Source organism: Streptopelia decaocto, assembly GCF_964273445.1.
Source record: "Streptopelia decaocto genome assembly, chromosome: 3".
Taxonomy (NCBI): Eukaryota; Metazoa; Chordata; class Aves; order Columbiformes; family Columbidae; genus Streptopelia; species Streptopelia decaocto.
In genome coordinates this window covers 64,637,827-64,661,949 of record NC_138656.1, presented here as the reverse complement: position 1 = coordinate 64,661,949, position 24,123 = coordinate 64,637,827, and the positions used below count along the sequence as shown (strand labels likewise).

General features: G+C 37.0%; 1 protein-coding gene across 2 annotated transcripts in view; it reads right to left on the bottom strand.

Moving 5' to 3' along the window:
• The window catches only part of PTPRK (protein tyrosine phosphatase receptor type K), a 403,942-nt gene that overhangs the window by 251,641 nt on the left and 128,178 nt on the right, over positions 1 to 24,123 (bottom strand). For both annotated transcript variants that reach the window (XM_082047252.1, XM_082047253.1), the window contains exon 3: positions 17,514 to 17,785. In XM_082047252.1, coding sequence (XP_081903378.1) covers positions 17,514 to 17,785 — 272 coding nt within the window. The remainder of the gene's footprint in view (positions 1 to 17,513; positions 17,786 to 24,123) is intronic.

The following is a 24,123-nucleotide window of genomic DNA, read 5'->3' as shown; positions in this document are numbered from 1 at the left end:
GAGGGTAACACATCCATAAACTCATGTGAAAGGGCAGGCAGGCTTGACTGCCTTATTTTACAACCATGCCCCAAGGGTGGCCCTGCTCCTTCAGTAAGTGAAATTATGTTATTGTCTCTAGATCAAACTGCAGTTCCTGGAGTTTTCAAACACCAGTCTTCCAACAGTTCTAATCTGTCTGTACTGCTCTCCTGCAGATCCTACCCACAAGGTTTCCTGTTCTTTGGATAAGCAAAGTGGGTGAATGAAATCTTCCAGAAGATGTGCTGTAATTCAGGCAAGAAGCTGAGCAGAGAAATTGCTGAATGTTTCCTATGATTTTTATCCAGTACCGTATACTAAACCCACCATTAACCCTAACTTCAAATGAAAAAAAGAGTTTTCATGGGGAGTGAATAATAAGGCAATATAAAACTGAAACACTTTAGAAAAAGCAAACAAATGGCCAGTGAAATAGAGAAATAAAAGCTACATGGAAGCCACAGGGTTCTCAAAACTCACCTCTGACAGCTAACCCTATGCAACTTGCTTAAGAGTAACTGCAGCTCACAACTGACCTAGCAAGATGACAACGAACATCAGAAGTATCTGTCCTTTCCAATTACTGTCACCCTCAATCCCTCTCAATTGTTTCTTATTAAAAATGAAGCACTTACACTTCCAAATGCCCAATGGCTTTAGATACATTGGAAAAAAAATGCCTACATAGTTCTTCTCTAGAACAAATTTTTCTTTTTAGCAGTAAGCAAGATTTCCAAAATTGTAGAGGGTTTCGTTCATTTGCTGCAACATACATAAAAATGGCCCTTTGTGCTGAGTAACTAACAAGGAGGTGTATATCTCAATATGCTTCAAGGAAGAAAGGTTTTCCCCCATCTTCTTACAAAAATAATTAGTGGTTCAGGATTCTGTTGCTCCCTCAAGATCGTTTAAACATCACTACTCTGTACAGTAAGTTTTTTAAGATCTTTATAACATCAGCAGAATTAAGTACTTTTCCATTCAAATGCACAAAAAAAAAAATCATCACTTCAAAGCCTGATCGACATTCTGTCTTGCAAATATCTATGTTCTGCTCTAAATAGATGACAAGGAGTTGCTACGATGTTTTTCTCAGAACTGTTATTTAACATTTTCCAACTCTGCAAAGGCATAAGAACATTAAAACTCTTTTGTTGGAAGCAGAGCGTTTGAAAGCTCATTGGCAGAGCAGTTACATCCACTTTTGAAGAACACATGACAATTCTCTCTCTGGTTTCCCCAAATAGAGGAGGAAAGAATGCAGAGAGAAGCAGCAGCACACACAATATGGTTTTACTTCCATCTGCCATCTGTTAACAGCTTCAGCTACTTGGATAAATATGTATTCATACTCATCAGAAAAGATTACAGTCTTGTCTACATGCAGTTACTCAGTACAGCTGTTCACAAACAAGTCCAAGGTGAGGGCATTCTTACAGAAGCAGTAGTTAAGAGTGCACAGAAATATGATACTTTGAAATAAGAATACCCAAATAAAGAACCATGCAACAGCGGGTGCTTAGGAATAACTAAATATAAACCAATCCACACCATTCATCACAACAGGGTCTACTTATGTGCTCAACACTATCTCCACAATGCAGAATCTGCCAGCACAGCCTTGTCCTTCAGCAACTGGAAGGAGAAGAAGAAATTACATGTCTAACAAGTGTAGCTACATAGCCAGATATGCATAGCTATAACAGAACCTTTTCCCTCTTGTGTTTCATATTAACTTAGGAAGTTGGATTAAATGAATTGAAAAATCACACCTCTACCAAAATGTTCTTTTATCTCGAGAAAAGTAATTACTTTTTCACTATAGTTCAGCTGCCTGAACAGACAAACTGTAAAACCTTCGCAGCTCCGATGAGCTCAGTTTAGCACCACTGTCATCTCAGATCCTCCCTGCCTTGGCCTCTTGAATAAGTGAAAATAATCTGAACTAAGATGACATGATAGTACACTACCTCTAACTACACACTGGGAGTAATGATCGTTCCTTTCTGGTGGAAGCGATTTTAAGATGAAAGATGGCAATTGCAGCCTTGTGAGAATTTTTCAGTTTTCTCCTGAAATTGCTGTTCAGCAAGAGCAACAACAAAATCCACAACGCACAGGGCACTGCTGGGGTGGGCTCATCCTGAGTAGAAGCAAGTCAATACTGCCCTAACTCGAAAAGTCAGCTTGTCCAGAAAGCAGCCCAGAAAAGCCAGGTCTGGACTGAAAGGCTCACTATTTTTAACATGTGTATGCTTTAAAAAGCACATAAGAATACCGGACTATGTAGTGGTTTCAAGCACATAGCTACTAAGTGTGAATTAAGTTAGTTCCCAATGTTCATAACTGGGGAATTACAGTAGTAGATTCATACAAATATAATACAACTTGTTTTAAAAAAATCTTGTATTAGAAATAACCACCGAAGATATCACGAAAATCTGAACCTCAGAGCTGTTATCTGACATTTCATATGGCAGTATGAGCTTCATTCCACCGTTTCCACTTCCACACAGCAGCTGAACATAAAAAATATACTCATATTTTTTATCAAGTAAAGTATCTCATAATTTCTCATTCTTTACTGTATGAAAATGCACACTAAGTTAACACCATGTCTATCAAAAATCTTCAGCATGCAAGTTGCCTTACTATTATGAATAATCCCTTTATTCTCCAGCTGTGCATTGCATTCACTACATCTGTATTTGAGTCCTTTGATGGACTAAGATGGGCATAGCATGGACCATGTCCCTGTCTCCAGTGTGATGTTAAGCAAACTTGGATCTGCTGACTGTGTTACAAATTTACACGAGAGAGGCTGAACACAGCACAGCAGACTTTGACGACTTCTTGAACTTGCAGTTCCACTGTGTGACTGTAGCTGTCTGTCAGCAGTCACACTGTACTGCATTCTGGCTGTGTTTTATTCCTGACTTGGGCTTATACACACAGAAGTTGCCAGGTTTGTGTTCACCAGGAAGATGCTGACAGGCCATTTTTAACATGCCCCATGCAAATCAGCTTTAACTTCATAGTGTGCTGCTCACTTAACAGACCTCATCCTCTTTTCTGTGTAATGCTGACAACACTGAGCTGCTGCAGTGATACAAGTAGACACCAAATCTGTGTTAGCAAACACTCTTAGCAGGCTGATTTCAGTGATGGCTACATGCCTGCAAGACAGTACAAAGATTAATGGGGCACAAAACACCTAAATCAGCTATCAAGGACGAGTTCTTAAAAACTGTTTGCATTTCACTTCAGGAAATGCATGTCCTGGGATGCTGCAACTAACCAGAAGAGACAGACCAATTCATGTTCCAACTGAGTTATTGTTACTTGTTTTCAGGACCCCAGTTTTCCTTGGCCTGCGCCAGGCATAGCATATTGGCTCGATAACAATCATCCTGGGAAAAGGTAGCTTACAACCAGCACAAAACCAACAGCTCGTTTACAAGAAAGGAAACAAGTCTGCAGGAACAAATTATTCCTTTGAGTAAAATAGCAAAGATTCACTTGTAAAATTAAAATACTGAACATTGTAATGCAGCTGATGAATCTGCAAATTAGGTAGATGATGACAAGGAAGACAAGGCAAAAGAAAGTTGCCAGAAGTATGAATCTTCCTTAATTTGGTAGAAGAGGTGTCTTGTGATGGCTACGAAGCTACCACCAAGCACGATGGAAAAAAAGACATAACACAGCAAGTCATAATGGGGGTGGAGGGCAAGAAGGATATTTTTTACTTGAATTGGCTTGGGAAAGAAAACTCAAAAGATAAACTAAACCACCCTCTTTAAAGTTGCCTTTAATTACTGCTACCTGCCATGGCAATAAAAGTAAATAGGAAATACTATTCCCACTGTCATGTGGGAACCAGCATTCAACAGTAGCCACTTGTAAGTCTCCCTAATTCTAAGAAAATCAAAGCTTAAGTACATTAGCTAGCAAAAGAAACAATAAGTGAAAACACATTAAAGCCCACTAACAACCACATCTGGATTTACTAATAAAAACCACAGATCCTAGCTTGATTTTAAATAGGGTTTGTGAAAATTCTCCCTGGAGAACGTCAGAAGAATATAAATCCTTCCCTTAAAACTTTTATATCAGAACAGCATCTAGACTACAGACTCATTCAGCACCCTTTCTTCATTATTTATTTGAAAATATTGTACACACAAAAAAATTCTATAAAACTTCCCTGAATACTTTCTGTAGGCAATCTGTATCAGTTTTGTAACTGAATTTTATTCCTATTCTCTACACAGTCAACTTGATTTTGTAAATTATTAGAGCAGAGACAAAACAGCTCCTACAGCTCTAAATTGTAAACTTTAATTAAATATCATCACTGTGGAACTAAAGGAGGAAGCACCTGTAAAAATCTCAACATTAAATAACATAGGTAAAAATTACTTATCAACTTGAATCACAATATTTATATGAAACTAAAGAATTTAGAAAAGCAATTAAGATCTGCTATAAGGTTCCTTTGTACACCATGATATTTTACTACATTTAAAATTACAGTAATTGTACTAATAAAAGTGAAGCAGTCAAATGAAGCCACATTTTAACTTAAACACAAACTGTGACATTTTATTCAAGAAACTAATCTGATTTTAAACTATATGAGTGAAACCAATGGAAAATCAGAAGTCCAGCTTCTATGCTTCAAAACCTTTCTTCGATCATTTTTCAGATGTTCAGCTTTAGCTTCATCTAACACTTTTGGAGAAGTGCTAGGAAAAAAAATCATTTCACCTTAGGGCTTTTACACAGAAAAGTTCCATTTGCAGCTCTACACCTCCCCTACATGATCTTTGGAGGCATGAAGTATCTGATCATCATCTCACTCTGGAATAAATTGACTCTAACAAACAATACTCAAATTATTAAACTTCCCACTTTGTAAGGTCTGAGATTGACCTGGTTTTCATTTTTATGAAAAATGTACCTTTTTTTTGTTATGATTAATAAAGGAATTCATTAACGACAAATTCTTTTTTTGACAAACAAATGCACTAAACCTGTTGACTATGCTTAAGGAAGCCTATATATTTGACATATATTTTCTGAAAGCAAAAATCTAATCATCAACATTTTTTGCCAAAAACAAATTTTCCCCAAATACTTGTGCATTCACTTGTTGTCACCATGAGTGCTCCTTATGAAACTTAACTAGCCATTAAATCACGTCTCCAGAAAGATTTGTTGCCTGTTACTGATGTCGCAGCTCTAGGAAGTTGCAGCTGAAGTGACAGCTTTCCATTGTCCTCCCTGCCTTCGCCTGCTGGTGCTGATGCTCCATTTGGAGCCTTCCCTGCGATTAGTCCCTTCCACATCTGCCCGCAGATTTCCCAGAAAAATGCCTTACAGCATTCTGTATTTGCCTCACATGCAAATACTTTATTTTTGGTGTGTGCTTTGGTCAGGCTTTGTTTTGGGAGGGTTGCTTTTTTGTTTGTTTGTTGTTTTTCTCCACTCACATAGCAAGAACCTGCTCAAGGAGGAAGCCAAAGAGCACTGAGGGGAAGACACAGCATTTGAAAAATGATACTATTAACTTATTTGTCATGCACTGTGCTTTGCCCCCATCCTGTATTTTTTCCTCAAAATTATTAGAGAAAAGACTGTTGTGAAAGCACAAGGATTTAGAATGCTTTAGCCAAATATTGCCTGTTAAAAGAAGCTACCAAGGTGCTTTACACAGAGTTTGCATTGCAGGTGTTCTGTAGCAGGGAAACTGCTCTGCAATCTCAGGCATATGCAGCACTTGAAGAACCAGTTTTAACGCTACAGAAGACTTATTGTAGCAAAATTACTATGGATTTAAAAATGGACAAGCTAGTTTTCCCAATTTAATTAACAATCTAATTAAACTGAAGAAGAAAGTGACTTACCATTGTTATGACTTTACTTTTGAGGAAAATTATAACCCTCTATGTGGTAATTAAGAATACCTGTACCTGGATTACAGTGACATTTTCAGATTCACAGAAAAAGAAACTAAGCTTATTACCTATACTACTGATCCTGCCACTCCTTTTTGAGATTAACATACATATGCTCAAAATTAAGAACTAACTTTAGAAGCAGAAACATGAAGATGTGTATTTCAGGAGACTTCCTCATTACAGATCAAGGTCCTAAGACATGCACATTTTTCAGTACTATCTTGCCACACTCTTGACAAGGGCCATGTGTGTGTATGTTTCTGGAAAATGAAAGCTCTACTTTTAAAATAATTTAAAACTTCCTAATTTGGGTGGGCAGTTGTTCTATCAAATATATTGAACCTAACACTGATGGTTCTATAAAGCTCCAGCTAAAGAAAGCATATGTGTCTAGTTTAACTGTTTTGTTGTGACAAAATACTCACAACACATTTTTCTGCTTCAACGTGCTATGCAATATTTATCTAACATATGTAAACAAGTAATACATTAAAATGCATGCCATGTTCTGTTTCACTAGGATTTCTGAATCAAGACAAATGTAAAACTAAAAGCACTCACACATAGCTTTTTGAAAAATATTGATTTTACTACATGTTATACTTTAGACAAATTAGTAATAAATCGACACTGGAGCAATGTAATTCAGACTGGATTCAATGCTACCAAGATAAATACATCTGATGTTCCCATTCATTGTTTTACTACATTTGGTGTTAAAATCTCATAATTATGTCCAAGACCAAAGATGCTGCTTTACTTTAGGATTCATTTTTATGCTTACAGAAAACAAAAGGAAACAAAAGAGATCTGTGATCCCTATGATAAGTTGCACAAAAAGACGACCGGTTTCCTGTCAAGATCTGTGAGAGAAAAATATTCTTTTGTAACCTGCAAATAGGACTGCAATACATTGCAAGCTGCTTGATACTTTAACCTTACAAACAAGCAAACACATTACCATTCTGACCACTTACAGTTTTCAGTACATTACAAAATAGTTTAACAATTCAGTTCATATAGGAAGGAAAACTTGTCCCATGACGTAGGCCCACTCTTCTCTCATCAAAAGCAGTAGAAAACCAAACAACATTGTTACCCCACTTTTAAGATTTCCATTTAAATCCACTGGAAACATGGTAACAGGGACTTGTCCTCCCCTTGGCTTAGCATTATTGAAAAGGGGAAGTGGGTTTGTTTGGTTGGTGGCATTATCATTCCTTGTTATTAATTATTGTTTTATTTATTTATTTATAAGAAACATGATGTTCTCTGGGTTTGTGTCTACTTCACAAGTACAAGCACAGCATAAAGGGCAGCACATATTCACTCTGCCGAAGGAGAAGACCAAACATCACCCTGAAAGCCTGCGAAGACACAGCAGGGAAGAGGACCTGTGCCGGACCGACACCGACCTCCCCTCGACCCTGGTCCAAGGGCAGCAGATGGGAAGCCTGGAGAAGAGATGGTGGCAGGGGGAGAACCAGTGTCACAGTCTCTTGCCCGCAGCCACGGGTGCAGCAGGAGAAGGGAGTAAGGGACACTGCGCTGCTGCCCTCCTTGCCCTTCTGAAGGCCCGTCTGAGACCAGGACAGCACCTCACTGCTCCAGGCGCTGAAGTACAGTTCATCAAGGTTCAACAAGGCAATTCAAGCACATCAGTAGCTGACATGGATTCTACAAAACCTCTGAGTGAAACAGTCAGCAACACAGACATACAACGGTGCACGTATATTTGATACAAAAGGTAACATGACGCAAAAAGAAAAAAGGGAGCAAAAGACAGACTTAGGCAGGTTGCAATTGTTTCCCAATTAATCCACTTCAACAATTTTTATACCAATGCTTTATACCTTCTGGCAGTTGCACATAAAGACATTTAAAGAAAACAGTGAAGGAGCTCCACAACTAAGAAAAAGAGAGCTCTAAAAGAGGAAAACAGTATGTCTGCAAACTGACAATGCAACAGTTCCTGGCTCTGAGGTGAGAGCACTCTCTGCCTGCCTGTACCATCGCTTGGCATCCCCCAGGGCAATCACTGGTTTGCAAACTTCCCAGTACTACCTTAGAGCCAGAAAATTATTCTACATCAGATGATGTTTCAGAATATCCAGAACAGGGGTATAATTTACTTCACTTTGGCAGGAGGTAGCAAAGGGAGTGGGGTTGTCTTTAAAATATTTTGTAATATCTTTTGGGCAAAGGGAAAAATTCAACAACACTGGTTTGTTTGTTTGCTTGTTTATTTGTTTAAATACAGGGACCTTGCATAGTTGATCAGAATGTGATCCTAGCGCCAAGTATGCTGCTTCCTCCATCGTCGATTTTAGAATGTTTTTTTCCTTCAGAGCAACCATCTCAGTTGGTTTTTCAATGTCACCTCAAACAAAGTCTAAATGAAAGAAAATAAGTACATACAGGGTAGTGACAATTATAAAGTTATGAAGCATTTATTTCCCTGCGAGGAGGTCATATCACTAGTCAACATGGGATTCCTATTACATACTACTCTGGGATGAAGTAAACCCTTTGACTTCAAGCCTCAGGCTTGTTCATCATTTAGTGTTAGACAAAGAGAAAATTTTCAGGGAAAAAAAAAAACCAAAACATTATAATAATAAACACATTATAGGACGTTGTGCACAGACCCCAAAAAAAGTCTTCTAGAGCATTTCATCTTGCCCTAAATAATAAAAGGCAGGAAAGGACAAAAAGAAAATTAAGTGGCTGCATATTTTCCAGTATTATTTTTTACCAACATAGACACTGGGGGAGGAAGGGGGTGGAGGAAGGGCTGAGAGTGCCAGGCAAAATCCAGACGTCTAGCAGCACAATGCTTCACAGCAAAAATTACCTAACAATGCATCTTATCAGTGATGAACTGATGAGTTCAGACTGTTAAGTCAAAGTCCCTGACTCTTCAAGACCAACAAATTTGTAAGCTGATTGGTTTCCAATTTTTGAATTGCAGAGATTTTAGTGAACTTTCTGATAATGATTCCATACTGCACCACATTTTATTTTATTTACTTTCACTCAGGGGTAGCCTGGAAACCCCTAGCAGAGCACAATTCATTACTCAGTCTTTTCAGAGCCTGTATAATGAAATAAAGTATTATCAATTTCTGCATTCCTTTCACCATCTACTTCAAGAATATATCATTGATTTCTGCCACAACCCTCTTTCATTCATTTCACTTTTCATGTGAACAAAAACATATTTTAAAAAGAGCTGAGTCCAAAAGTATACTATTGCCAATTCTTTGATAGCACGCTATTCACATTTTTTCTTAGAAATGGATGGCATCTTGCAGAAGCTAATAAAAATATGACAAAATCTAAGCTTCTTATATAACACGTAATTATACTTTCCAACTACAGACAAAAATACCAAAAAAAGAAAAATCTTGACAAAAGGAACTATCCAGAATTTCTTAATTTACACACCATGATTTAAGTCAATCCTGTATTTCTGAAAAACCGAATCAGGCACTCTGAGGTTGCTGATTAGCAATAGTGTGTTTTCCACTCCATTGCCTGACAGTGCCTGCTGTATGGCAGAGAGAAGAATGCTCCAGGCTTTTCATAATCTGGGTAATCAAGGTTAATATAAAATTTGCATACCACCTTGCTGATGAATGGAATGTTTCCTGCAAGAGCACTGAGGTTAAAGTCATATATATTTCATCAGAAATAAAGCGCTGGCTAAAAATACTACATATTTATCTAAAAAGTAAGTCTTCATGAGTTTACAGTCAGTCAGTTTTCCACTCAAGACTTTTAGGTAATTAAACATAATTTATAACATGGACTCATACAGCCCATTAACCTCCAAATCTCTCATTGCCTTTGGAAATGGCAAGTATCCACTAAATTTTTGTCACCTTGCCCTGAAGATATCCACCATCTTGCAGGGATGAGTAAAAAAAGTCAAAATGCTCATCAGCTTCATTGACATTGTGTTATTCAATAGAAAGAGAATTTAACATCTTGTAGGTATAGCCATACAGTTCCTTAAAATATTCCAGTGCTTCAAGTATTACATCTCTACCCTAGTTATAAGATCAGTTCACACATTTAGAAAACAAAACCCAGAACACAGTAGAACAAAAGAAAGCTACTCACAGACTGTAACATGTCAGAAAGCAAAGCAGTGGAAAAGACAGTGTTGATAAATTTAAACAAAGGAAAATAGTAAACTTAGAAAAGTGTGTTATTTTCTGAAGAGCTACATAACTGCTAAAATTTCCTTTCTAGATATACAAACACTTTAGCTTCAAAATTCTGCAAATGCAGAGCCACAAAGATGATTAAGGGAGTGGAGCATCTCCCTTATGAGGAAAGGCTGAGGGAGCTGGGGCTCTTTAGCGTGGAGGAGACTGAGGGGTGACCTCATTAATGTTTATAAATATGTAAAGGGTGAGTGCCACGAGGATGGAGCCAGGCTCTTCTCGGTGACAACCAATGGTAGGACAAGGGGCAATGGGTACAAACTGGAACACAGAAGGTTCCACTTAAATATGAGAAGGAACTTCTTCACAGTGAGGGTAACAGAACACTGGAACAGGCTGCTCAGGGGGGTTGTGGAGTCTCCTTCTCTGGAGACATTCAAAACCCGCCTGGACACATTCCTGTGTAACCTCATCTAGGTGTTCCTGCTCCGGCAGGGGGATTGGACTAGATGATCTTTCGAGGTCCCTTCCAAACCCTGACATTCTGTGATTCTGTGAAAGACAGAGAAACATAAGTGATTGTTCAGACTCCACAGTTCGTTAGCCTGTAAAAATCAAGGCATCCAAAATAATTTCCTCTATACCCTTGCTGGAGTGGAGTTTTTGGTGTTTTGTGGAGACCGAGCCATCTTGCAATGGAGAAGTACAGCTTGGGTAACTGACTTGGACGAGGTTGACAGATTTTACTTGATTTACAATAATCTCAGCTATTTCTAATGCCACAGACCCGAACAGTCAAAATCAGTGTTGTCATTACTAAGAAAAAAGAAAGGGCTTCCATAAAATCTCCATTACATACGGTGGGACTGAAAATGTGGAAGCTGGCATCTCAGTCATGATGGGGCTTGTTCAGGCAAGGCTCACTTTCACTCTGTGAACTACAACTTTCCAGTTTGAAGACTAGAGTGAGACAGTATTTGTAAAAGTCCTTTGAAAGCTGTTAAGTGCTTTGTGATCTACAGAACTAAATTATTAAAATGTTGCTGGTAATCATTCTGCTGGAACTTATTCTTTCTTTGTCCTCACCAAACTGATAAACATCTTGGAAGAAATGTGTCACAGAAATGTGACAGATATGCTTGCACACTCTCATGTTTATCCTAACAGTTAAAAAAATATGGTGCTTTGTTTGTACTAACAAATCTTGGAGAAGCAACAAGAAAGTTCATTATAATAATGCATTTATCTGAGTAATTCTTAAAGAAATAATGCAGAAATAAAAAAAGTCTTTTGATTAAATGTTGTTTAGTAAATCATAGTGTGGAGAACACTTAGTGCTTTACAAAGCATTTCTGAGAATAAAGCAACATCATCCCCATTGGGAAATATTTCCAAAGGGGTCCAATTTTCAGTCATTAGTGATAGTGGTAAGCGGTGAGACACTTAAAAGTGCTTTTAACTGATGAAAACTATGGAGGAAAGAAAGAAGAGGAAAGAAAGAAACAGATGTATAAGCCGTTTCATTATGTATTAATGAACTAGGAAAAAAATAGTTTATGGACATCACCTTAAATTCTTAAAAGCCACGAGGTATTCTAAAACTAGTTCTTGCACAAAGGGAGTGCTAAAGAATGATCCACCTATATGAGGTGCAATGAGTTATACTACCTAATGAACACGAGCTGTTGCAAGTTTAAAAAAAAAAAAATAGAAAGCTGTCTCTGTTTAATAAATATTAACATAGTTTTCTTTAAGTATGAAGCTAGTCAACCTTTTACTAACCAGTTTTTATATCTCTGCTAGAATAAAGTCTAGCTAGTCATGAAAACAATAGCTCTAATTCATGCTTTATTTCTGAGAATCCTTAGATACCAGAAGAATTTAAAGGCGTAATCAGCAAGTTCCAATTTTTAAAAGTCTGAAAATATCTGTTGCCTGGAGTTAGATTGAAAGGAGATGTCAAGGGGAAAAGAGCCAAGAGAAATGGACATAGGGCTGGTAGTGGCAGATGAAGTTAGTTTTCATTTCAACAGCCAGATGAAAAAACAGACTGGTTGAGGTAACCACAGAATATAAAAATTACATTTAGTCTGCCTAGGAATATGGAAAAAACTTAAGCACACATGCACTTAGAGGAAGAAGGAAAAAAAAAAAAACAGCCTTTGCCCTTTACATGAAACTTAACCATGGCCTAGCAGTTCAGGCCAAAGGTCTACTTACTCTAACATCTTTTCTTTAACAGGGGCCATAAGGAAAGGTAAGAACTTGGCAAGAACACACATCACTTCTCTGTGTTCCCCAAAACATTATTTGCTCCTTTCAGTTTGTCTAATTACTGATTTCTAATTTCTGTTTCCTTTTAAGAACTAATTCTAACTTATTTAAAGAACTTTTCCAGTGCCTCCTTAAGCCTACATACTCCTCTGGCATCCACAACACCTATTTCTGACAGACACTTTGATGGGTCTACAGCCCATTGTGTGACCCACCTCCATTTGCTTCTTTCCAGTCTGGTTCCCCCATCAGCCCAAAAAGGCCTCAAATTCTTGAAATGGAAGAGGATTCCCCTTCATATTGGTGACGGTCTTGCAGAATTCTGTCATATTTTCCCATTATATTCCCCTGAATTGTGTCTGTTCCCAGGCCAGACAAACCCATTTTATTTGAGCATTGCCTCTCAGGCATGGCTACAGACTGCTCCTCTGGCACTGAACTCTTGCTCACGTTGAGATTTCCACAAGACATCTTTCACTGTCTCACTACTCCACATCCAAGACTACACAGCAAGTTTTAACATTAGCTGGTTGGCTGCTTATCAGTTTCTTAAAGTTTTCAAACACAACACTTTCTATATTTTATATAGAGAGAATATATATACATTATATTCCTATCTGTTTAGGCAATAAACTTATACTAGTTCCAAAAGTTATTAATCCAGTATGTCTTTGATATTATTTTAAGTAATTTTCTGTAGTCCAATATATTCTTTTAAAAATATCAGTCCCTTGGAAATGCTTTCTGTTGGATTTTCTTGATGCTACATAGTGTATCAAAGCTGGAGACTGTAACAATCAAGTACATCTGTCTTACAAATAGGAAGTGGGATTTTGAGAGGGCGGGTTTCTTCCTAAATCGGCCTATAACTCAGTTCCACACAGTGTGCACAGGTTTTATGTACTTCTGTACTTTCCATTAGCATTTCACTTGTTGCTTTCCTTTCTTAACTGTATCAATTAACTAAATCAAATCCAATCCAATCCTCTGATTTCCCAAACTTTTCTGCATGCAGCTTGCTTACAGTCTCACATGTCTGCAAGTTTAGATTAGTGATCTGATATCCAAAAAGGCAACAAATTCTCATATTTCACAAGAAGTCTGCTTCCTAACTTATCTGGCATGTGGCCTAACTGTACATAACATTAGTGAATCCTCCATCTTCTTGTTATCAGTCTATTACAGTTTCAAGACCTTTTAAGATAATAAATGAAAATAACTTTCCAAGATCTCTGAGCGGTTTATACTTTTATAAATCCTGTAATTCAACAATTTTAAAATAAATAACAGATTTGTTATCCAAATCAAAATGGTCTGGCTTTCTAGAGTTTTCCTGTGCTTTTTTTAATGGTCACACATTGTAAGTCTTCCCGAACAATAAAGGAATTTGTGCTTGGTACAGCTGAGTATTTTAACTTTGCTAGCTATACTTCCAAGTGTAACCATAACCCCAATAAAGCTGCTATGACAGCCGGCCTCTTTGTTAAACTACAGAGCACCATTACCGTAAAATAAAGTTTTAAAGAACCAAAAAGAAACCAAATAATTCATTATTTACAAGTTTGAGATTTACAGTTCCAAGTCAAGAGTTTCTTCACCAGTTTGTAATCAAAAAACAAAAACAGAGAGATGTAATATAGAATCTAAGATCAGAAAGCCCATGGTTCACATTGCAAAGCGAATCTCACATATGATCAAGCAAATATTGTAACCCTGTGGGAATATCAAAAGAATTTGGTGAGGGAACACAAAAAATAGGAAACAAGGGACTTTCTGGGAGATGGTGTTTGAAAACAAAGAAAACCCCAAAACCCGAATTCAAAAAGGATTACATAAGTAGCAAGAGAGAGAAGTGGAAAATGACTGTGACAGAAGCAGAAGAGACAGCCCTGAGCAGTTGGATAATTCCTGCTACACAAAGGAGAGAACTTGGGGAAATGAACCAAAGCATTAGACAAAACAAAACATCCAGACTGGAATAAACATCACAACTAAAATAAATTAATGACTTAAAGTAGCAACCAACACAGACAACAGAGACACAAAACTCCCAGACAGTCAAAGTTTAAACAATAAAAATCCCCAAATATTTTTTCCTTTGAAGCAAACTTGAGGCAGGTCAAAGGTGCTGTATTTCCAACAGCGTGATAAAAAAAGATTCCAGAACTAACAAGGATCAAAATCAAATCATATCCTTGATCCTAAGGGATTCTGTAATCAAACCCTTTTCCTCGACAGTTCATCCACATGTTAAACCAGCGGAACAGAAAGTGCAGATGCCTTGCTAGCAGGAGAGAGAAGACAGATTGTATCATTACTGCTAAAACTCCCCAAGCACAAAATATGACAACTGAAGAGTTACAGAGCCCATGCTTGGAGAAACCCGCAAGAATGGTCCTAACATGGAATTAACATTAGAATTTCATGTCATATACACTATCGACACTGGAAGCTTAAATAATTTAAAAAAAACAAACAAACAAAAAAAACAACAACAAAAACATGGGCTAACAGGAGTACAGAAAGGCACTATTTTAGTTCTTAAAGTTCTTGAACCACAAACAGGCTGAAAGCTGGAGTATATTCTGGGGGAATCATGACCATGAGTTTGTGCTGTTCCTGAACTCTTCCACAAGCTTCCACTGTGATCTGCTCTCAGAGACAGAATAAGAAGCTAAACAAAAATTCAGCTTGAGTCAGTAAAGCTACTGTTATAAAGTGCACCGTCTCTTGTCAGAAAATAAATAAATAAAAATATTTTTTAAAATAAATCACTCACCAGATTATGGTTAAAGAAAGGCAGGTAAATGGATTAACAATAATAACTATTATAAGCCTACAAGTAAAAGAAAACTATTAATCCATCCAAAAATGCATAAACTGTATCTCTACTGTTTACCAGAGTGACAGGCATAACAGTGCTAGTTTAGAACAGGAAGCAATAAAGCTTCAACCAACACAGCAGAGCACAGAAATGCTGTTCAGGAGCTAATTAGCCAAGGTGTGGCACTCTATTAGTACTACTAACACAGCCATTCTGATAACTTCCAAGTCACCATACGAGATTTCCTTATAGTGTAACCTGTGTTGATAATTTTTTTTCTTTCTCCACTTAAAGGTGAAAAAAACAGTAAGGAAGTTAACTTGATTAATAAAGTACATGCAAACAGTTGAGCTCCACAGTGATCTTTAGCAGTGACCTTGCTTGTAAAGGCAGGGATCCAGTTCCTGGTTTAGTAAAGAACTGGTTCCATCATGCTATAAAAACTGGTGTGTAATTCCCTTCAGTTATAGCTAAACTCATGGACCAACAGGTCGATCAAAGTGCCAAAATCACAAGCTAGAGCTCTACAGCAAAAAAACTCCTCTGAGAAAAATGAGAAAAGACACGCATGCCAAAGAACAACTCAACTCAAAACTAACACTAATAAAAAAAAGGAATAATGAAGAGCAATGTTGACTTTGAGACCTCAAAGGACCACTTAAAACCACAAACACACCAACCCTGTTTGTGCAAACAAGCAGGCATGCATAGACAGCACGCAGGTTTTCACTCCTGTTCATAATTGTGCCAGTCATATGCAAATCACGGCAGGTCACATTAGCAGTTCTCCAGTCCTACTCCAGACTTGTTTTTAATTTAAAAATAAACAGTGTTATACATGATTTCAATATTTTGCTGGATGACTGAGCAAGGGAAAGAATGAATTTAAGTGCAGTCTATAGAGAGATAATGTGAAAGCTGTAACATAAGTGAAAAATGGCCATGTTGCTAAGATAAGGCCCCAACCACCAATCTCATTGTCAAGCCTGGCCATCTGTCAGCAGAAACCTGATTTACTGCATATAATACTGCTATACTTGATTACTACTACAGTGCTATAAAAAGCTCCTGGTTTTTTTTAAGCATTCCAAAAGCTACTTTCTAGCAACATAAAAGGGTTAATAAAACACCTCCTCAGAAGCTGAGATTCATGAAACCAGGTTTCAGAACTTTAAATCAAATTTCACCCAGTTTCAATGTCACTGATAGATGAAATTCCTTTATAAATAAAAATATTAAAAAACAGGGAGATAAAAACTGAAGAAAAACATTAAATTATAGTAAATTACACCAGTTTCAACCTATAAGAAAGGCTGCTTGCAGCAATTCTTGGTTTTTATGGAGATTATTGTGACAGTGGGCAATTGCAAAGAACTTCTTTTAAAAGGTACTTTGAGAAACATTCCTACAATACCACTATTCAAGAAAACCTCATTAATAAAGAGGTCACCTTGCATCATATGATAACTAATCTGGCCATCCAAACTATCTGCAAGAGTGTTAACGACAACGGTCTGTAAGCACTGCATACAACAATGACATAATATCTCATGGTGTAACAACTCAGATGAGTACATCTAATCCAACTTTTCCCCCTCCTACACACCAGGACAACAATGCCTGTGTATGAGATTCATCCTTCACATCAGATACCCACTGAGCAAAACAGCTGCAGGTACTTTCTCAGGTTAATCAAACAAATCAAATAACAGCATCTAGTAATAACAAGATGATTTTTCTCTCTAAAAAACAGCCCTGCGCTGCAGGTGGTTTTGTCCCATAGAGAGCGAAGGGAGAAAAATGCGTCCTAAGCAGCTGCTCATTAGGTGAGCACCATCCTGCCTGCACAGCAAATGAAGCAAATGTTGTGGAAAAAAACACAGTTTACGGTCATGTAATTAGACATGGTAACACAGGCACATCCAAAAGAGGTGGGAAGACAGGTACAAATTACAGTTGCACAGGCAATTTATTTCTGGGAATTTATTATTTTTGATGTTCCTGGGCTTCAACCTTACAATTTCTTTTAACGAGGCTTGTTTCCAGCTTATTTTTTTCCTATTATACAATAACAGATAACTTCGAACAATCACCTCCTATGAAAAAATACTCAATTCCAAATAATTATTTCTTCTGAACAGATCACTTTATTTAAGGACACCAGAAAAATACTCTATCAGAACAGACCTAAACAAAAGTAAATTGTATAGGACCTCACTGTAATTGTGATAAAGAGGTGAGAATTTATTGCAAGCTTACCTGATACTCATTGGGCCAGAAAGTGCTCACAGCCAACTCCGCTCGAAGCCAGTCTTTGCCAGTGGAACCAGTGACGTTCCAGATGGGATTAGCCAGCGGCCCCTTGTTCACCCTAACCAGGATGTTCAAAGTGCCTGGGTTTGCTCCGTTCTTGCTGTACAGAAGGTAGCTGAAATCGATGCAGTGAGTATCATTTTCTTTCATCGTTGGAAGCTGGAGTCGAGTCCTTTCTCCAGGGTCATGATCTGAAGAAATCACTATCATGTATGATCCTAAAGAAGCAGGGAGTGGGAGGAAAAAAAACACACAATAGTAAGGAAAAGATAAAGGCAAATAAACTGATTGTTTACTGTGAAAAGGATGGAATGCATAGATGTCATATCCCAAAATGTCAACATTTCAAGCAGCAAGAAATCCAGCAAGATATAAAATGCCTAGGAATACCACTGAAGCAGTATCTACAGAAGGCAACACACATCTCTGAGGACCTATCTAGATGTTTCCACCTACAAACTTTTCTCCCTCCTCTTTCAGGATCAGATAATAAGAAACAGGATCACAGACAGACTGAAAAAAAATAATGAGAGGAGCAAAGGCTCATTATTCTGAGGTCACCGAGGTCAAAGTTATCTCAACTTGCTCCGCAGATTTCCTGAAAATTAAAAATATGGAAGAATAAGGTACACGTCCCTCAGTGTAGCTTTATCACACTTTCCTCTATCCTTAAAGAGAGACAAACTCGAACTTTAGATACATTAGCAATAGAAATAGCTCACTTAGGACACCAAGACACATTTGTCCTGAAAAGCTGGGTTTGCTGCTCCATTTGCCAATGGACTTGAGGGGGATAGGAGAAGTTTCTATAGCTGGAAGGGAGCTCATCTTGTAAATTTATTTTATACTACAGAGAAGACAGGCCAAGCTGAGCCTGCCCAGCTACAAAGGCAGAAAGAGGAAATTAGATGCTTGAACAGTTTACAGAGGAGAAAATGCTGAAAGAGTTTGTCAAGGTAGTCTGCAGAATGGACAGTAAAGACAAGGCTACCATGTGTCGCAGTCCTAGAAGAGCTCTACTTCTTCAACAGCAACAACTTCATACCAGGTTTTACCTAGTGAATGAAGAAATCCACAGAACAAAGCTTCTAAGACATAGTCTCCCAGGCAAAACTTTACAACCAAGTGAGAAAACCCAACTCTATATACAGTCTGAATCCTTGCCGCAGGAAAATTTCCTAAGCTGAAGTACCCTCCTGCTTAATGATTCCAGAACCTTCGTGCTGACAAATTTTCCTTCTGCCTTCAGTCCTAAAGAGCACCATAATAAAGAGCTCTTCCTCCTGAAGAAGGTTCAGATGAAGTCCATCAAATATACAATGAAAGAAGCTTTTATTAAAGTACAGTGCTGGAATCTTAATTTTTAATAGTAATGTTTAAAAAACTGGTGTAAAGAAAACTCTAACATAACATTAGCACCTAGTTAATACTTCGCATTATATGCAGAATCCATTATTGAAAGGAGCAGAATATAAAAACTGACTTTGCAGGATTTTTGAAATGCTGTTTCTTTCAGTTTATCTCAAGATAAAACCCTTGTGAGGAAATGAAAAATCACAAACGAGTTATAAAAAACAAACTAGAAGTATTTCAAGATCTTGCTCCTATACTGAACTAATCTACTACAGTCCTTGGAAACTCCAACATACATTTTTCTGTATAGCAATACATTTTATGGTATTCTACTTTTTCAAACTCATTTTTCATCATTTAAAAATACTTAGCAGTAAATTTGCATATATATCTATCTACATGTGTTAGTCCTACAGTATTTCATTAAACGCTCCAGACAGTATTCATAAACCATTTGTCACAAAGCCAAAGCATCTGTTCAGCATCTCGCAACCTACTTCCCCTCACCCCTCCCTTTTTTAAAACTTAAGAGGCTTTATCCCATGAATGTACACAACCTCACTCCTTCCTCAGTCATCTACCTACTCCAAGAAAATCAGAAGCCAATACCAAAATAAACTATACATCAAACTTCTGTCTTTGAAAAACTCAGAAAATCTTTTCTGATGCCCTTTATAAGAAAGTAATTCTCTATTGTTTAATAAATACTATGTACTAAAACAAGACTGGAAGGGGTTGGGTAGGGGTTTTTTTCCCATTTATATAACCTTGTAATATCTTGGGTCAAAACTTAAAAACCTTATGCAAAACTTCAGCCCTAGATATTCTCTACAGTTTGGTTGGTTGGTTGTTTTTTGTTGTTTTTTAAAGAGGCATATCCTTTAACACTGAAAAACATATTTTATAGCACGATGTATGCAGCACAGATTGCTGTGCAATCCATTAAAACAAATGAGGCCACAATAACATGAATAATAGAAATTATAGAATGAATAGTGTTTGAAACAAAAGATTTATCATTAGATGACCAGATAAATTTGAGGTAGCATAGAGCTGATAAGAGCAAGCTATAAAGTTTTCAAATTTGAAAGGTATTGGCAAATACTACACACTACTTTTATAAAGTAATACCAATGGAAGAGGATCACTAGTGAGGATAGATCCCTATGAAAATATGTGCTGACAGAACCAGCAGCAAATGCCCCTTCATATACCAAATCAAATGTATGTATTTCATAAATGTTATTAGACGTGAAGCAAAAGGATTAAATAAAAACAAGCAGCAGAAGATTTTCCTTTAATTTTAAATAATCACTTAGAAACAGTGAATGGGAATTGTGCCGATATGAGACAGTAATTTATAATGCTATCCAAAGAGATGTCAAAATATATGTGAGTTTTAAAAACAAGACTTTCAAAGGTAACATAAACTCCAGCATACACTTATATCTAAGTGTAAAGAGATCCCAGGTGGTCAGGCAAACATCTGACCTGTTCTCTCGTACAGCTACTGCAACACTCAGCTGACCATGTAAACGGGCAGACAGCATTTAGATTTATGTACAAACACCAAAATACAGGCATAACTGCATACAAAAAAAAAAAAAAACAAACAACACACACACAAGAAACATCTGTAATACTGTATTATTACCAAATCAAAAGTTTTCAATTAATAGACGTATTTGATAAAGGGATGACAAAACAGCCACAGGGCCACTTTACAGATATATCCAACTCCTTTGATTATTATTAGTGGCAATATCAGCACAGTACAAAAGCAAGAGGTGGTAAGCAAACCTCAGCAGACCACTTCAAGCAACAGGGAACAATGACCCACATATTTAACATAAAAGCAGAGATACAGCAAGAGGACAGGTGATCACAAGCTAGATGGTTAGACATTTTTTTGACTTGGCAGAAATGCAAAGTACAAGTGAGGGAAATGCTCACAAGTTTATTAATTCCTAAGATTAACTATCTATTTGATATTTCCAATGAGAATTTAGAGCAACTGTTAGAGCCAACTATTCACAACAGTGCTCCAGGCTGGAGCAGGGGAAAAGAATTGCCCAAAGAATTGATCTCCCTGTCAGTGTCTCAACCCACAAGCTCTTTCATCTTATTTTCTTTCCCTGTGCTGTTGAAGAAGGGAGTGAAAGAACAACTGGGTGGGGGTCTGGCTAAGGCCAACCCACCACAGTTTCCAAAAAGCTGATTAGTAGCAGTTGGGTAGTTTTACTTAACTGCAGTTAGATACTGCATATACTAGCTGGTTTATTAAATCCTAGTGGAGCCAGGTTCTGTGACGTTTGCCATTGTTATTGGCCTAGCAGAGCTAGCACAAGCAGATGTAAATAAATCAAACAAACAAACCAACCTACACAAAAAAAAAAACCACCTTCCCTTGCAGACAAGAAAGGAAAAAAAAAAAGGGCAACTGACCTCTGCTCCATTACGACTAAGATTTTACAATAAGGAAGTTGCAAGAGAGTTGCATCATTAAAAAGAAAAACTATAGTTTAAAAAAAAAAAAAAAAAAAAAAAAACAAACCACAAACAGCCCTGTATTTTGGGAAATGAGGAAAGAAACAACATGAAATAGTAAAAGTTCATTTTTTTTCTTCTTACAAGACAGAAAGTATAATTTCATCTTTGAATGATACTGTAAGAAATTAGAGGTTAAATGTATCCCAAATCATCTTCTACACCTGGACCAAGATCCACCACTCTTAACTATTCCTTTCACTCTGCCCAAGTACAAAGCCTTCGATTACTCTGGCAGTAGGGCTCTTACAAAATGCATCACAATAGTAACATTTTTCTTGCAACATTTAGTTTGACAGAGATGTGGCTTCACCCTCCTTTCAGATATTCCCTGAAGAGTCTTTCCCATCCTTTCTACTTTACAATCTTCAGATCTCTTAAGGAGCGTTCTCTTTCTCCCAACCACACTTAATTTATATTTCTCCAAATTAAACTCTACTCTTCCATTTTTGCTTTTCTTCTCTGAAGTCCCTTTCTGTTTATTTGCCAGTTAATAGCTCCTAATATTATTCCTGATGTGAAAAGTCAATCCAGTTCTCTCCTACACAGAATAGAAACATCAGAGTATGAAAGAGCTAAATAACACTGTCTCTTAATCCTTTACCCAGATCATGCCAAGAATTTAGAATCTGACTTTCAGGAAGGCTTTGATGCCTATTCAGCAGTTATTCATAAACTCATTACAAGGCATCCAAAAACATACTGAATAAGAGATGTTAGATTTTTCCTTAGCCATATCATTGAGTAGATCTCTATGTTCCTCACAGCTTTCACTATGTTTTGTTTATTTTGATAAACACTCAACTTGATGTCCTAGCTCAGTAGCAAGGACAGGTCATTTAAGAATAAATTAATTCCTTAATTAATTACCTGTGAAAAGCCTTAGGTCTTATCCCCTACTGAAAATCAAGCTTTCTTATAATCTAGCAGTTAATTGCAAATAAGAAATCATGCTAAGATAATAATAAAAAAAAAATAAATAAAATAAAATAAAAATTCTTAACTAAAATGTGCCTGCTGTAACATACCAATGTGGCAGATAAGTTTCCCGATCACATTATTTTCTCTCACTTCCTTGCTCCCTGAAAAACAGGCTTCTATTTCAAGTGTGAAACTTGTAATTTTCAGCAGGCTGGTTTTCTGCTCCTGCAAATCCTCTTTCCTTCAAACACATACTAACCATCAAACCATCTCCATTTCGAGGGCACACTGTGGTACCTTCTCTGCTTGCTACTGTGCTCCTCCAGTTACTAAGACACAATTATGTCACCTTTAAGTGAAAAAAATAAACTTAAAAAAAAAAAGGCAGAAATTCTGAATTTCATATGCAAATAGATTTATGTGTACAGAAGTGGATTTAATTTTGCAGGTTGCCAATAGGGAAAAAAAAAAAAAACAAACCACTGATACACTTCCTATTGTAGTGGGGAATAAAGTGAACATTCATAGAAACAGATTGCGGGTAAAAAGAAGTCTTCCCCATAAAGTTAAAAGAAGGGATTGTCTTTGCTTGATGGCAATGTCAATGACACGACATGGAGAGTCAAGGTACTTAAACATATTATGCTAAAGCTCAGCACTATATGACCTTTTTATTTCATTTTCTAAAGACTACTATATAACATTATAGTCTCCGATTAGGTTTCAGGTTTTTATGAGAGACAGTGGGCAATGAACTGACATCAAAATGCAGAAACAGGCTTGCAACTGGAAGAAGACTCCAGACAGGAGTAGTTCAGAAACTTCAGAATTAATTCACAGACAACTTGCATTTCCCATGCACTAGCCTTTATGTTTATTTTGTTCTTCAGAGCAATATCCCTATGATCATTTCACATAGGGCCTTTTACATTTATTTCTGTAATTTGCAAGAAGGGAAAAAGTAAAGGCTAATGATTAAACCTCAAAAACTATCATATTAAATTTTCCTTCTTGCAGGAAGGATATTCTTTTCAAAAGAAGAAAAAAGAAAATAAATCAATGAATAAATTAAATACACTCTGAGTAAACGTCCATCTGCTTGGGTTTAAAAAACCTCAAATAATTATAATCTCCCCTTTCTCCTTCCGCTACCCAACACACAGCTATTATCTACCACCCTAGGACAAAAGGAGCAAAAACAATATTAAAGAAATTCAGAAGAAAAACTAGAGACAATAAGGAGAAAAACTAGAGACAATAATAAGCTTTCTTATTTTTAATGCCCTTCCCCACCAGCTCAGTTTCATGTCTTAAGGAGCGTATCTAGAAATAAATGTAAAGACACTATAATCCCATTTAAAATACATTACCTGATACGCACACAAAATGTGCAATATCACAATATCCTGATTGGCCCTGTTGGTCAGTTACTTTCATTAAAATAAAAAAAAAATCCAAAACCAATGTTATTGCTGTACACAACACAAGAGTTTTCCAAATTTTCTTTAAATGGTTATGATTCTTTCTACACTCTTCACTTGCTTGTAGTATTAACTCTACACAAGACCCAGACTGTTGAAGGCGTGATTTCATTTCTTTACAGATTTTCAAAAATGAATGGGTTGAAAATCAAGACCACCAATTTCAACTTCACTGCATAGCTCACTGCCAATGCACCACAACTTAAGTTCACATCAAGACCAGACTCTGAATTTACTACAAAGATTGAAAGTAA